This window comes from Vigna umbellata, chromosome 9 (assembly GCF_029865625.1).
Source record: "Vigna umbellata cultivar VRB3 chromosome 9, Vumbellata_1.0, whole genome shotgun sequence".
Lineage (NCBI taxonomy): Eukaryota > Viridiplantae > Streptophyta > Magnoliopsida > Fabales > Fabaceae > Vigna > Vigna umbellata.
This window is the reverse complement of record NC_142173.1, coordinates 16,307,921-16,324,638: the sequence shown is the minus strand read 5'-3', so window position 1 is coordinate 16,324,638 and position 16,718 is coordinate 16,307,921. Positions and strand designations below refer to the sequence as shown.

Genomic DNA, 16,718 nt, shown 5'->3' with positions numbered 1-16,718 from the left:
TAAATCTTTTAATATATTAAACGTTTTAAACTAATATTTAAATCAATTGTCAATTGTATAAATAGTTTAAACGTCAATCTTATTTAATCTATCAACAAAATTGAATATGATTGAATTAAGAAAACTATATTTATTAATTTTTAAACTTTAAAATTAAATTATTTCAAAATTTGAAATAAAAATGAATTTTAATTTTAATATTAAAATTTAAGAATTAAAATCATATTTAATTTTTAATTAAAATGAAAAATTTTAGAAGGAAACTGGATTTTAGACATTTTATAGGAAGAAAAGCATGTTTTATCCTTGAAAATTTAAATACTAGTTACTTATGTTGTTGTTATCCTAAAAGCAGATGTTAAAATACACACACTCTTAATACAACACAGTATGCGACAAAACGGCAGACACTGCATAATTATTCTTTCTTTGTTTTCCCATAAACCAAACACAACTTCTTTTTAATCTGAATTTGTTTTATTACACTATACTTAGTAATTTAATCATGAAGGAATCAAAAACTTTATTTTAAAGGGTTTCTAAAACACATTTTCCTTTTAATTTACAGTCCATTCTATCTCACCAATTTCAGGATCTATAAGACGAAAGAATTTATAAAATATTTATATATTTTATAATTTAATTTAATATTTTATAAATATATTTTTAATTTAATATTTTTTAAAACATTGTTAGAATTATTCAATGCTATCTTTTAATTTTATTTATTTATTTTAATATAGTTTTATTTTTGTTAAAAAAAGTCAATGGTTCCTTTCAATAAATCGATGTCAATACTATTTAGAGTGTGATAACAACAAAAGACATTGAATAAGTCCAACCACTTTGGTGTCTTACCATCATATATAATCTATTTTATCATCCCAATTTTAATTTTAGATTGATTTATGTCTGATCAAAATATATATAACATTTTCATTTATATACTTGAGTACATTATTATTCTTAATGTTGATAAGTGTAGGTTTTTCCTGGTTAATATTACTTTTAGGACATTTATCTATTTGAGTTTAAAAGTAAAGTACATCTAAATGAAGGTTTCTCACTTTGAAGAATACCCATTTAGTTCAACAAAAATAAAAATATTGAATGAATTTCTGATTTATAAAAATCAAAATATTTAAATAAAATCATAAAATAGTTCTGATTGTTGGGAACAAAGCTAGAGTGTTGATATGGTCATAGGGAAATTGATTATCAAGTTGAGATCCTTAGAATTTCCAAATTAATTTGTAATGAAATATAAAATTCAGTAGTATTAAGTAATTGAAATCACGTATCTATATGTGATAGAGGGATTGTTAGATGGAGAAAACTCAATTCTAACACTTCTTTCAGTATTTATACAATATATTAATTTTTCAAATAAGATAAAAAAGTCAACTTTATAAGATTGATATAAGTGTAGATAATGTATATATACTTTACACATGATTGAAATATAATAAAAAATAGGATAACACTGAGAACTTAAGATGTGTAATAATACTTATTTTATATTTATTTTGAATTTTATTCAGAAATGTGATATATGTAAATCATTTTATTTTTTACTTTCTGTATTTTATAATTTATTTTAAAGGTGTCACATGAAATAAGACAACCCTTTCTCTCAATGTTAATTTCATTGATTGATACACTCACCAACTTAGTAACACCAACTAAATTTAAAAGACTAGTGTCCTATATTGAGAGGGACTTGAATTAAAAGTAGTGATCATAATTGCAAAATCTTTAAGCTTTGATGGTTTCTCTTCATGTTTTATTTAATAAACTTTACAGTTTAAACTAATGAGAGGAAAAATCTCAATGAATGAAAATCCTAGTGATACAACATCATACACTTCATGCACAAACCATTATATAACATGACATACTTCGAATTTTATCATATTTTGAAGTCACATACAAAAATCATGACATCAAAATACGCACATTCACAATAGCTGCTGCATGCGTTTCACATTAAAAATACATCAGACAACCAACTTTTGTCCATTATATATGGTAAAACCAGTTCAGGGTCATGAAGCAGATCATTCTGATATGCAATTTTCATTATTGAGACAACACTATACACATGCAACCTATCGTTTTTCTGTTTGCTCAGCTTTGATGCCCGGAAGCACTTTTAAGGTGTGACAGCCGATCAGCCAAGATCAAGGAAACATACCCTCAAGAAACTCATCTAAGTTATCATCGTCGTCATGGTCATCATCATCAATAATTTTACGACTGGACGAAGTCAAAGCCTTTTTGCCTGTAAATACATTGTCAAGAAAGTTAAAGTTTGTAACTACAATTAAATTTAAGGACAATATTTGATAGGAAACTACTGGTGTATAGGAGAAGGAGAGATGTTATACAGCCTAACTGCCAAGGCAGTTATGTAGGTTGGTATAAAAGGGGGTTGGGCTGTTAGGCGAGAGTTAGTTTTTGAAGTCTTATTAGTTGACAGGTACCCATAGGTCCTGTAGGGGGAGGTTAAGCTCTCTGAGAAACCCATTGTATCAGACATGCTGGATGGTTGTTAATACAAAGGAGATTATACAATTCTATGTTGTGAGTGTGTGCTTTTTGGTGTGTAAAATTGTTTTCCCTTAGGTTCTTGATTAGAGAACCTAACAATTGGTCCGACCTGTCGGATCAAGAAGGCGAAAGGATCAGCGATGAATAGCCAAACGGAGGGGAGATTGGACAATCTGGAGATTACGGTGGAGGGAATTAAAGATGAGGCGGCCGCGATCAGACGCGACTTACAGCAAATGATGAGGATGATAGGGGGAGTTCAGAATCAGCAGGGAGGTGGCACGGAAGGGAGTAGCAACTCTGTGAATGATAACCCCGAGATACATAACGCCGAACGACGCGACAATGGGGGATTACCTCCGAATTGGCGGAAGAGAGTGGAATTGCCATCGTTTGAAGGGGTGCAGCCGCATAGTTGGATTAACAGAGCGGAACGGTTTTTTGACATACAGAGGGTGGCTGAGGAGGATAAGGTTGAACTTGCATACATTAGCATGGAAGGGAGCGCGAGTTATTGGTTGAAATATAGGAGGGAAAAAACCAAGAATCGTTCTTGGCTGGGATTGAAAGCTGGGCTGATTAATCGCTTCGGAGGTGGGTTCAGGGGGACCGTGTACGAATAGATGGCGACACTGAGGCAAGATGGGACGGTGGAGGAATTTGTCAGGAGTTTTGAGACACTATTGGGCCAGACCCAGGGGCTGGCGGAGGAGCTGATATTGGGATTCTTTTTAGCGGGGCTACGCGAAGATATCAAAGGCCAAGTACGAATCCAAGATCCGCCAGATTTGATGATCGCCATAAGGGTGGCGAGAGATGTGGAAGACGCCATGAACAGAGCACGCGGAGGCGTCTGGAACGGGGTGAAAGTTAATGCAGTGAGTACGCGAGGCTCTTCGACGATCGTTAGAAACGACAGCGATCGGAATTTCACTACGCGCGCGCGCGGGGGGGGGGGGGGGGGGGGGGGGCGAGGGAGTTGGTACGACCAGAAGGGAAGTATCGTCGACGGCGAGTAATATACATGCAAGAGGTAATACCACCGCGGGAGGCGATAACAGGGGAAGAATGGTAAGAAACTTACCTTATCCCGAGTTTCTGAAGAGGAGGGAAGAAGGTAGGTGTTTTAGGTGCGGGGGCCCATTTGCTCCGGGTCATCGGTGTTCGGAGAAAAGCCTATGAGTTTTGTTGTTAGCGGAGGACGAGGAGGAAGAGGCGGTTGAAGAGTCGAACTCGGAAAATAATCATATGGAATTATCCGCGTGTTCAGCGGAAGGGATGATGCCTCCCAAGACCATGAAGTTGGCCGAGTTGATTGGGGAAAAGAGGGTGGTAGTCCTCATCGATAGCGGGGCCAGCCACAACTTCATTAGTCGGAGCGTGGTGGATGAGTTGCGATTGTCGATGACAGATACGCCGGCGTACGCTGTGAGTCTAGGTGATGGGCATAAGAAATGGACGAGTGGACGATGTGAGAAGGTTGGATTAAAATTGGGAGACGTCACCGTGGAGGAAGAATTGCATGTGTTTGAACTAGGGGGTGTTGATGTGATACTGGGAATCGCGTGGTTGGCGACATTAGGGGAAGTAGTGATCAACTGGAAAGAGATGTTCATGAAGTATGTCGTGGAGGGCGAGAAGAGGATTATAAAAGGAGACCCAGCGCTGTCCAGACAGCTGGTGAAGCCAGAAGCATTGTTGAAGATAGTGGATGCTGAGTCATGGATATTGGTTTGGGATTTGGGCCTAGTGGAGCAGGAGCCAGTCGGTAAGTTGACGGATGATTTGACAGAAGAGCAGGGAGTGGAGCTGAGAGCAGTTTTGCAGACCCACTATCGGGTGTTCCAGGAGAGAGAAGGGTTACCTCCCCACCGAAACGCACAACACAGGATTGTGCTTAAAGAGGGGATCAATCCCATAAATGTCCGCCCCTATCGGTACCCATACCTCATGAAGGAAGAGATTGAAACACAGGTCAAAGATATGCTGAAAGCGGGAATTATACGGCCAAGTCAAAGCCCGTACTCCAGTCCCGTGATTTTGGTGAAGAAGAAAGACGGGAGTTGGCGATTCTGCGTGGACTACAGGGCGCTGAACAAGGCTACCGTTCCCGATAAATTCCCAATACCCGTGATTGAGGAGCTGCTGGATGAGCTCAAGGGTGCAAGGTATTTTTCCAAGCTGGATCTCAAGGCCGGTTATCATCAGATACGAATGGGGGAAGACGATATTCATAAAACTGCTTTCCGAACACATCAGGGCCTGTTTGAATTTTTGGTGATGCCCTTCGGATTAACAAACGCTCCGGCGACATTCCAAAGTGCTATGAACAGCTTAATGTCGCCTTACTTGAGGAAGTGGGTACTCGTCTTTTTCGATGATATTTTAGTGTACAGTACCACGTGGGCAGAGCATCTGAAACATTTGAAACTGGTGCTGCAGTTGCTGGAGCAACAGAGTTGGGTGGCAAATCAAAAAAAATGCGAGTTTGGGAAGCAAAAAATTCAATATCTTGGCCATCAGATTTCAGAGAAAGGAGTGGAGATGGACCGAGATAAGATTAAGGCTGTGCTGGAGTGGGAAGAGCCTAGGAATTTGAAGGCGCTAAGGGGTTTTTTAGGCTTAACAGGTTACTACAGGAGGTTCGTCCAGAGATACGGGGAGTTGGCCAAACCCCTGACGGAATTATTAAAAAAAGGGAAGTTTGAATGGTCAGAACGAGCTCGGACAGCTATGGCCGCTCTGAAATCTGCTATGACGTCGGCACCAGTTTTGGTGTTGCCTGATTTTACTCAGGAATTTCATGTGGAGTGCGATGCATCGGGGAGTGGAGTGGGGGCTGTGTTGATGCAAAACCGAAAGCCAATTGCTTTCTTTAGCAAGGCGTTATCAGAAGGGTCCCGTAGTAAGTCCATATACGAGAAAGAATTGATGGCCTTGGTAATGGCCATCCAACACTGGCGGCCCTATCTATTAGGGAGGAGGTTTGTGGTCCATTCAGATCAGCGAAGCCTAAAATACTTGTTACAACAGAGGATTACCACCCATAGCCAACAGAATTGGATAGCTAAATTAATGGGCTATGATTTTGATATCGTTTACAAAACGGGAAGCTCAAACAGGGTTGCGGATGCTTTGTCTAGAAAGGAAGAAGGAGGTATGGAGGAGGGAGAGTTGCGGGCTATCTCCAGACCATACTGGCATGATTTCCAGGAAATATTAAGAGAAGTGGAGGAGGATGACACACTTAGAAAAATAATGGAGGATATCCGGGGGAACCCAAACAGCCACGCATCTTACACGTTAGAGAATGATCGTTTACACTACAAAGGGAGATTGGTATTATCGGCTAAATCAGGTTGGATTCCCAAGTTGTTAGCGGAGTTTCACGTGACAAGCACCGGAGGCCATTCGGGGGTTTTTCGCACATACCGGCGAATAGCTCAATCACTGTATTGGTTGGGAATGAAGAAAACGATTACTGAGTTTGTGGCGAGGTGTGTGATTTGTCAGCAGCATAAGTACTTGGCTGCTTCCCCCCAGGGTCTCCTACAACCTCTGTCCATTCCTCAGGCTATTTGGGAGGAGGTAAGCCTTGATTTTATTGTGAAGTTACCCAAATCTCAGGGTTTTGACGCGATACTGGTAGTGGTCGACAGACTCAGTAAATATGGCCACTTCATAGCGCTAAAACATCCATATTCGGCTCGTACTGTAGCAGAAGCATTCATCCAAGACATAGTACGGCTGCACAGGATCCCTGTATCCATAGTCAGTGATAGGGATCCCCTATTTTTAAGTGTGTTCTGGAGGGAGCTTTTCAAAATGCAAGGTACCCAGCTCAAAATGAGCACGGCCTACCATCCAGAAACGGATGGCCAAACAGAAGTATTGAACAGAATCTTGGAGGGGTATTTGAGGTGTTTTTGCTCCGAGCAGCCTAGGAGTTGGAAGCAGATGCTATCATGGGCCGAATACTGGTATAATACCAGTTACCAAAGTGCAGCAAGGTGTTCCCCATTCGAAATTGTCTATGGGCGAGCACCACCAACCTTGAGTCGTTTTATTCCAGGAGAGACGGCGGTGGAGACTGTGGCCCAAGATTTGATGACCAGAGATGAGGCTCTAAAACAACTCAAGATACATTTAAGGCAGTCTCAGGAGGCAATGGTTAAACAGGCGAATAAACGGAGGAGGGCAGCGAATGTTAATGTAGGGGATTGGGTCTACTTAAAGATTAGACCCCACAGACAGTCATCCATGCCAGTCCGCTTACATCCGAAACTTTCAGCACGCTACTATGGGCCTTTTCGGGTGTTACAGCAGGTGGGGAAGGTAGCTTTTCGTTTACAATTACCCGAGACAGCCCGGATACACCCAATTTTTCACGTATCCCAATTGAAGAAAGCGGTGGGAGAGCAGAGGGTTGAAAAGGAACTTCCAGCTGAGTTGCAGGCAGAGGGACCCATGTTTTGGCCTGTCAAACTGCTGGACAGGAGGCAGAGACAAATGGGAGCAGAAGAAATACCTCAGGTTTTGGTTGAGTGGCAAGAAGGAGGACAAGAGGGAGCGACGTGGGAAGATGTGGCGACTATGCAGGAACAGTATCTTGAATTCAACCTTGGGGACAAGGTTGTTGGAGAGGAGGGGCGTAATGATAGGAAACTACTGGTGTATAGGAGAAGGAGAGATGTTATACAGCCTAACTGCCAAGGCAGTTAGGTAGGTTGGTATAAAAGGGGGTTGGGCTGTTAGGCGAGAGTTAGTTTTTGAAGTCTTATTAGTTGACAGGTACCCATAGGTCCTGTAGGGGGAGGTTAAGCTCTCTGAGAAACCCATTGTATCAGACATGCTGGATGGTTGTTAATACAAAGGAGATTATACAATTCTATGTTGTGAGTGTGTGCTTTTTGGTGTGTAAAATTGTTTTCCCTTAGGTTCTTGATTAGAGAACCTAACAATATTTCAGAAGCATATAAAGGTTTTGCAAACATTTGGATGGAGCAATAGAGAAGCAAGTCAAGCAGACAGTGAGCTTTTCATTCATCATGCTTAAACACAGATGAATCACATTTCCCTAGAATCACCATTCAAATCAGAGAAAAGATGTATGTTTTAATTTGACCAATTGCTACCAGTCAAATTTTTTACCCTATTAGAACAAGGTGTCATGTCATTATAGCGATCAGAAACTAGTCCCAATGTTTTTCATTTCCAGAAAAATGCTTTTAAACAGTTTTCCAACCAAACTGCTCATTAGACATGTCTTAATTTACAACAAGATTAATTATAACAAGTGGACAAGCTTTGAGAAAGAGGCTAAAGATAATGACCAAAGATTAGGCAAATATTCTAAGAGTAGAAGCTACAATACAATAACCTCATATCCACATACATTTTGAAAGCTTGGAAAATCCCCTCTAATGTTTTCCTTTCAAGTACAATTCAATTGAATTTTAAGAAAATAGGATGGAAAATTAATCATTACAAAACCAAACAAGCCTACTAAAAGATATGAAACGCATTGTCAGTCTTCGTTAAATAAATTAGAGTATCAAGCACAACAATTGGTGCATTACATATTTGGTTATGCTTAGATGAATCAACAGGAATGGAATGTGTTAGGGCCACAGAAGTGAAGGCCCCAATCGAGAATGCGGAGCATTTGCAGGTGCAACCAAATTAGGGGCATAAGATTTGGCAAGTATATTGAAGAAGGGGTGGGAGAGAAATCTATGGGAATGAGAGAACCTATCACATGTAATGAGTATGACAAGGTAGTGGCAAGAGAGGGAAAGAGGCTTAGCATTCTATTATTTTTGTTTCGGTTGAAAGCTGAGCACAGGTGCTGTACACTCTGAAGGAACTGGACTCTGCTATACATGTGGGAAAACTCTCTAATCTTTCTCATACAAATGATAAATTATCCAAGTCGATTCTTCAACATTAATAAATTATAAATCAAAAACACAGATTTTCATGCCAATATGTAAAACTGGAACTGAACTTATAAAGGTAGTGTAAGTTCAAACCTTTTCTCTTTCTCTCGTCGCTTTCTTGGTAATCATCTAGATCATCATCACTCTTTGAACGATTCCTATAAATAAAAGAACTTAATCTCCACTTCTTCTAGCCAAAAAGAGGGGGGAAAAGTATGATCAGGGAGAGCATTGTTCTTACCTCTTTCGCCTATCTTGATCTTGTTGCCTTTTTTCTAACTGCTCCTTTTCTTTCTTCCTCTTATAGTTGAGTTTGCATGCACATCTATTAAAAAATAACCAAGAAAAAAATGAAATACAAAGTTGATTTTTGCACAACCTTCAATGAGTAAAAAGTCACACAAAACCCTTAATAGCACAAGTACTAACATTTGGTATGGAAGAAAGACAACGGCATATACACAAAACCAGCATTGGCACACACTGACTCACCGCTCACATGTTACCAACTTAACTAGGGCTTGTTTGTTTTCTCCAGCTTCAAAGTAACAAAAGTTCACCTGTAATATGGAGCAAATAGAATAAAGCATTGGAAACACGTGATGAGATATTCACAAATTAATCTCCTTGGCCCTCAAACATAACAAAGCTGCTTATAGAATAATCAACAAAGAAGTGTGTTGAGAGAAAAAAAAATATAAGCATATGCAGAAAAACACATATCTCAACTATACCAATGGATCCAACATTTATACTTATAGAATGTATAGAATAAATCAAACATATAATGTTCATAATTAGAGGTGTGTTCATAACATATTATCATTGATTGAAATATATTAAGAATCACAAAATTAAAAGTGGAACTAATAAAATTGGGAGCAGGATCCAAATAATTTAATTATTCCCAGTTCATTTCAACCAATTAAAGAGTGTATCCGAAAGTGTTATTAGTGTTTCTCTTTTGGGATTATATTAACATGATACAATGTGTTAGCAAAATGATGAAGAAGTTTTGATGATGTCCAAATCAAGTCAAGAAGTATCAAGTTTCAAGAAGATCATTTGAAGATTTCTATTATTATATAAAGCTTTTGTAGTAATTGGAATTAAGTGTTTAGGACTTAGATTCTTAGTAGTTTTTGGTTCCATGTGCTTTCATAGTTCAAATTTGATGTTTAGAGTAAAAAATGTACCGTATTAATCAATTAAGTCTAGTAATAATCGATTAAATCGATAGGAGCTGAAAAACTCTAGCTGGCTTCGTAATAATCGATTAAAACTTACTTTAATCGATTAAAATGTAAATTAATCATTAAAAGTGACCGTTGGAGTTTTCTAGCCGTTAAAACTAGCCGTTGCACTCGTTTTAATTGATTAACAATGATATTAATCGATTAAAAGCATTAAATGGCTGGAAACGAAGAACGGAAGAGTATTTGTTTGAGTCTATAAATAGGCTCTCATTTTCCATCAACAGAAACTCTTCCCTTGTGCTTTAGTACTTAGAAATCATTGAGATTTGTGTGTTCTTGTTCGGCTTGTGAAACTCGTGTCTGTGGAACTAGTGAAGTGCTGCTGCGGTGACAGAGGAAATAGCCGGTTCATCCTTAGTGTGTCTGAGGAGGTGTTCGGAAGAGGAAGTTCATCCTTCGTGAAGTATTCGGAGGAAGTGTTTCATCCTTTGTGAAGACTCAAAGGAGGTGCAGGTTCATCTCTTGTGGTCTCAAGAGAGGTGATCTAAACTTTTACAAATTATTTCTTTGTGATTGTAATTTGTAATCGTTTTGTGAGTAGTGAACTGTTTATCTTGTTTTGAGATAAGCGACTGGACGTAGGATTGGTAAGATCCGAACCAGGATAAAATCATCTGTGCAAATTTCTCTCAACTTTACTCTTGTTATTCATTTATATTATCTGCTTAGTAAGTAAAATTGAGAAGAAATTTAAAAGGTACACGTTCGTATTAAAAACCCTCTTGGTTTGTTATCCCACGCTAACCATTCCGCTGCAGCCGCTCTGACACAATGAACTAAGACACTTGCACGAAAACTAGCCATGATGCTAAAAAATGCATATTTCGACTACACCCATGGATTCAACATTTATATTGATATAATTCGTATAATAAAGCAAACATATATTACTCCTAATTAGAAGAGTGTTTATGAACACATTTCTTTCACACTATCATGGGTTGAAATTTATCAGAACCACTATTGTAAGTGGAGTGGAACTAAAGAAATTGGGAACAGAACCCACAAATGTAATGATCCCCAATAAATTTCAATCAATGATGAAGAGTTTATTTGAGAGTGTGTAATTAGTGTTTCTCTTTCTAATTATTTATGACCATTATACACTGAACCAAAACACTTGCACTGAAACCAAACATAGTAAACAGCATAACACAATCCAAAACAAAGACAAAACATATAAAATAACAAATCCTTTACCTACTAGGTAGGATCAATTGACGCAATTAGACTACCCAAAGCCAATTGTTTAGTTATCAGCATAAAATGCTTACCTCGTAGCTTGTTAAACCATCTTTCTCATTGCAATGCTTGTTACCACATATGAACTGGCCTGGAAAGTTGCATTACCAATCAATTTTAAGTCTGAGAAGGATTCCAAACAGAACAAATGAAAACAACTACTTTTTTCTCACTCTATTGTGGATAAAATTTGAAACCAGGTTTAGTAAATATAAAATATTTAGAGCCGTATTGTCCCTTCTCTTGTGTCACCTTTTATCCCACACTCAGTATATTAAAAAAATTATAAATCTTTTGTGATGTTCTGCTCCTTTAGTTTTGCAAAGCAAACTCTCATGGAGGATAGTAATGTCTTTTCAAAGGTTCTTTCCATTCTTATGTTTACCCATGCTATCTCCAATTTAAAGGTTAAACTTGGCACTTTGCTATGAGTGAGCGGGCTGGTTTAAAAGTAAAGAACTGATATATTTTTTACCTGTGTGAAGTAGTGAAGGCAGCTGGTTGTGAGGTTCTAAAACTGTGTTGACTTCGGAGTTACTTAGTTTAATCCTAAAGCTGCTTCTTAATCTTATGGAAGTGGATGGTAATTTACCCTCATCCAGACCTGTTTTGTATTACATTTTCATCTACTATCCTTTGCTTGGTGATGAGGTGTGAACAAACACAGAAGAGACCATTTTGTAAGTTAGGACACAGGAGATCTGTTGCAGGCCCAAGAATGAAGGTGGATTAGGACTTGAAATTTGATGTCTTAAAAGAAGTTTCTTCTTCCCCAAGTTGTTCTTTTTAAAAATTAAATAAATAAGAGTTTCCGCGACAATTTAGAGAATTAAAGATGTAGACACAAAGCCAACAAGTCCGCAAAGAAAGTAATATCATCAATAGAGCATCCTTTAAAAGCCAACAAATTCTACTTCACATTTCAAAATTTTTTTCTAAGAGGGTGTCTGTTTTTCTATTAAAAGGGTTCAGTTGAACAATTGGCCACTCTAAAGATTAGTTTATAAAATGAATAACATTTAACTGCCTGTAAAAAGTAGGTGAAGTGAAACTAAATTAAACTTAAATAAATTAGACATTAATTAACGAATAACATTTAATTGCCTGTACAAAGTAGGTGAAGTGAAACTAAATTAAACTTAAATACATTAGACATTAATTTTTAACCAACAAGTTTCTCTTCTTGCTAGCAATTTGATAAGATCTTGCGTATTATGGGGTGTCAAAGCCCACATCAAGCAGTATGGGATATTTGGTGAAGTATTTAAGTGTTTGGTCATTACCCCTATAGCTAGCTTTTGGAGGTGAGTTCCGCTAGTGTTTGGGTACTTACCCAATTTATATTAAAATACTATAGCCAGTGAAATAACTTTTGATACCTTTGCCAGACATGACTTCCTTCTCTGTCCTCCACCTGAGGCCAATCTAAAAAGAAAAATGCAATTTATCAGCATAACATTAATGATGTACTCTACTTAAAATGTGTTTCTAGACTTCATAAAATCCCTCGATCACCAAGACCCCATGAAAAACATATAAAGAAAACACCTCTTCTTTAACTCAAAATTTTAAGCAGTTTACTTTACAAAATAATAATGCAAAATAGCTTTTGATACTTTCAAAAAAAGATTACGATGCTTTTTCACAGGAATCTATGAATATAGTTGAGCCAGTAAGATATAAGGTATAATGACTACCGACTAGTGGCAGCTCAACAACGTGTTCAGGCAAAAAGGTGGAGAAATAGGTCAAAAATTATTGCCCATAGGTGCCAGAGTGATTTACCAAAACCAAAATAAAATGATTAAACCATTATTTTATATGTCCAAAGAGAAAGGGTCAGCATCATTCAAGCCCTCAATAGATTGAATCCTTCTGTACACTTTGCTACATCTGGAAAAATACAGAATGGAAATATTAACTTTCAGGAAGTAAACTGATGCAAAAAATTGTCAGGGGCTCAATTGATACTGACCATATCTCTTGAAGACCAAACTAGAGTTTCAGTCACAAGAATAAGCACAAAAGATTGCCAAATTTAGCAATCCGAAAAGATATATTCTAAAAGTAATGAATAATTACCTTACCACTCTTGTATTGTGACATGTCAGCTAGGCAGTATCTTGAAAGGATTAAGGTACAAGCAAACAAGTACAACAAAATTCAATAGCCCTAAAATTAGTTGGTTAATGCAAGGTGGTAAACCATGATAAAAACAAATAAATATCAGTATTTTCCCATCAACAAACTCCAGGCCAAAACTACTTTTGGGTAATATTCACAAATGAAGTCAGCAAAAGATTTATCAAAAAAAAATTCACAAATGTCTGGTATACTAGGTACAAAGTAAAAAAGCTCCAAGTTGTTAAGGCGAGAAAGAGATAAATCATTGGGAGAAACAAAAGGACAGACTGCTCTATAGAATGGCCCCAATAAGTTCAGGTTCCAAAGGGAAATGCCTTGTAGTTATGGAAGGACAGATCATATATGTAATTAATGATAGTATTTCCTTAGTCTCATTTGCCATGATGCCATCAAAAAGAGATTGCAGAAGTTCAATTATTTAGGGAAAAAACGAAACGAAAACAAAATTTACTCTAGAGAACAAAAATATCAAGATTTAAATATACAGGACAAATGAAGGTAAGTACTTAGACTCCAGTCCACAACTGTCATTCCCATATTGGTATGAGTCAGAAGCAATGTCAATCATAAACTTCTTATTCCTTTCATGTAAGTTATTTTATATAAAATGCTCAATGGAAGAGGGACCAAGTTGGTAAATTGGATGCAAAATCTAATCCATAGAAATCTCTAAATCTCTTACATGTGCTTTGTTCTCTTACATGTGCATTGTTCGTATTCCAAAACCAACTAATTTCATCAAACTTCAAATTAAAACCAAATGCTAATATTACATAAATAAATAAAAGAAACCATCACTCCTACCATATAAATAGTACTACTAAAATAATGGACATGTTTGCAAAGGATACTCCTTAAAAAGCTTGTCATAATAACGCTTGACTAGCCTTTGTTCCCACGATGGATTCATATCATCTTCCTCTGACCGAATGAATCTTGCAATATTTGGATTAGCAACATTAAAATTCTGACACAGATAAACAAATTGAGAGAAGAGATGATAATGCAGGAAGGTAAAATTCGTTCCCAATAATAAAAAAGAAATTCATCTTCATAAGGTAAGATTCAAAAGTATCTTATGTAGGGTAAAAAATTCAGATTCACAATACTTTCAATGGAGTTGAACACGCATGAAATGACAGAAACCCATTACGCTATTGCTAGGAAAAGGCTGATTTCATACGAGGGTCAAATATAAGTAGGGCATCCCGTACTCCTCTGATCATGATTTCACTCGCATAGCTAGGTAAAATCACATAAAAGTTTTAAGAAAACACATGGAAATGTTGTAGATTCTATCATAAAAGAAATCTCGAAGATAAAAGGGATAGCCACTAAATGTGAAAAAGGAGTAAGGAAAATAATAGAAATTTAACTGGAAAAAGTAAGGAGGGCAGGCTTATTTCTTATTGTAAAACAAGAGAAGAAAAACTAAGCCAAGGCAACAGTTTCAAGCAATATAACAAAAGGAAACAAACTCCACCAGCTTTAGCTTAAATAAGGCAATATAACAAGCTTACCTGTATCCTTCTCTCAGTGTATCTTGATCTGTTTTAATAGGCAACTTCAAGTTTGAAGGTCGTTCTTTTCCATAAAAATTAACTGTAGTTACAAAAAGAGAAAATCTAAGAAGAAATTCTGGATGAGAAAGAATACAGTTAAACCAAAGAAAAACTAAGCTGAAATTTCACCAAAAACTGAAGTATTCTCTAGCAGGACCTAGATGGTAAATAACTACAAGCAGATAAACAGAAAATAATTCAGTAAACTACAGTAGATGATAACATCCGTCATGGCAACAGCAGTAGAATAAGCCCTATTCTCAGTAGTTTGGGGTTAGTTACCCCAATTAAACAATTTCGTTGTAGTTTTCTAGAAAATTAAATTACCCAAAAGGCAATTCCGATCAAGGTATCATTTTATTAGTTATTTATCGCTCCATCAAATTTCCAACAGGTCACTGGAAACAAACAAAACAAAGCTGCCAACACATTCTGATCACCAACACAAGGAACAAAGAAGAATACAAACAAACTTGTCTACCACTACTCCTTTTGCTCTGAATTAGCAGAACTTGCTAGTAACAAAAGAAAAAATCAGTGGTACGTGCAAAGATGGGTATTTTTAAAGATACAGATCCTCTGAAGTGACCAAGGTACAGTAATCTGATGATAAAAATGAACTGTTAATATATTAATATATTCATGATTTCTTATGCATGTGAGCCATAACAAGTACATCAACAGCTGATTTCCTCATCAACAATCCAGATTACTTTGCTCACATTTCACTTTAGAGAAATGAGATCCATACTTCAATACTAGTATCAGGATGATTGTAGCCTCCTTCCAACTCAGTGGAGGAAACTGTTCATCATCCATTCGCTATAGGACATTATTATATGAACCAGCCAAATAGAAAACTATGAATTTGTTCAGTTCCTTACAGTCCATCAACCCTAAACAAAACCATTTCTATCACGAAACGAAACTTCTTCGAAAGAACTTTGATTTTATTTTTGAGGTAACCTAAGTATTCAATAATAAATGATTAAAGCTTTCATAACATAATTAAACACATGTAAGGATGATTGTAGCCTCCTTTCACCTCAGTGGAGGAAACTGTTCATCACCCATTTGCTATAGGACATTGTTATAAGGAACCAACCACTTCAACAGGCATAAATATGTTCAGATCCTTATTGTCCATCAACGCTAAACAAAACTACAATTGTTATACCAAACCAAAACAACATTCATCAAGAAACAGGAATTTTTTCAACAGTACTTTATTTAAAAAAAAAAACTAATAATAATAATAATATATGATTAAAGATTTTGTTGCAGAAACATTACCGTAATCATTGATGAATTTTTTGTGACGGTCGTATGCATTGAGGCCTCGAATATGCCACTGATACTGCCTGCGATTCCAATTAGGATAAAGTTAGGTTTATCAAAATAGAATTCGCCCGAATCCAAACGAATCAAATTATTATTAAAAAAAAACAACAAACAGTGCTTACTGCTTTCTCTCTTCTTTGTCGAAAATGGTGGATTTGAGGGACCCAAACGATGCCATGGTTATGAGAACAAGAAAAATGAAGTAAAGCAATTGGAATTTTGTTTCCTTTGCTTTGCCCTTTCCCTGTGAAGGCAAAACAACCCTCAAATTGGGTTTCCTCACTTCTGCAACCCTTAACTCTAACCCTTTTCTTATTTAATTTAAATATTTTTTATAATAATCTCCCTAATGACAAATTTTTTTCACTTATAACACCACAAAATCTTCTCAGAAAAATACAAAAGAAATTAATTCACAAAAAACATACAACCTTTTTAAAACACGGTCGAATCGTGTACGTATTAAAAAGAATAGTTTCTTCTTATATCTCCAAAACCCCTCTTGCACAGTCATATAAAAAAATCAATTTCTGTTTTTTTTTAATTATATAATTTGAAAATAAAATATAACTAGCATAAGTTGAGTAAGATTAAGAAAAAAATAGATTAAATTATACAATTTGAAAGCTTTAAAAAAAGAAATAGACGGTACATGAGTCAAGAATCACAATTAACACTCCTTC

The 16,718-nt window shown here is 36.6% G+C and overlaps 1 protein-coding gene across 1 annotated transcript; it reads right to left on the bottom strand.

Moving 5' to 3' along the window:
* Window positions 1–1,860: 1,860 nt before the first annotated feature.
* Window positions 1,861–16,372, bottom strand: LOC148192705 (uncharacterized). Its single transcript, XM_088098627.1, has 11 exons — window positions 16,158–16,372; window positions 15,988–16,055; window positions 14,653–14,734; window positions 13,984–14,067; window positions 13,070–13,109; window positions 12,367–12,412; window positions 11,020–11,078; window positions 8,982–9,049; window positions 8,731–8,814; window positions 8,583–8,647; window positions 1,861–2,281 (listed from the first exon to the last, which is right to left on the bottom strand). Exons 1-11 carry the CDS (start codon window positions 16,211–16,213, stop codon window positions 2,181–2,183), a joined length of 753 nt encoding a protein of 250 aa, XP_087954753.1. The 5' UTR covers window positions 16,214–16,372; the 3' UTR covers window positions 1,861–2,180.
* Window positions 16,373–16,718: the final 346 nt, after the last annotated feature.

What these genes read in the sequence shown, in the direction of transcription:
- LOC148192705 (XM_088098627.1), bottom strand. Translation starts at nt 16,213, where the DNA reads ATGGCATCGTTTGGGTCCCTCAAATCCACCATTTTCGACAAAGAAGAG. An exon ending in GGAAGTCATGTCTGGCAAAG is followed by an intron (nt 11,079 to 12,366) that starts GTATCAAAAGTT and finishes GCAACTTTCCAG; the next exon opens with GCCAGTTCATATGTGGTAAC. An exon ending in CGACGAGAGAAAGAGAAAAG is followed by an intron (nt 2,282 to 8,582) that starts GTTTGAACTTAC and finishes ATGTATTTACAG; the next exon opens with GCAAAAAGGCTTTGACTTCG.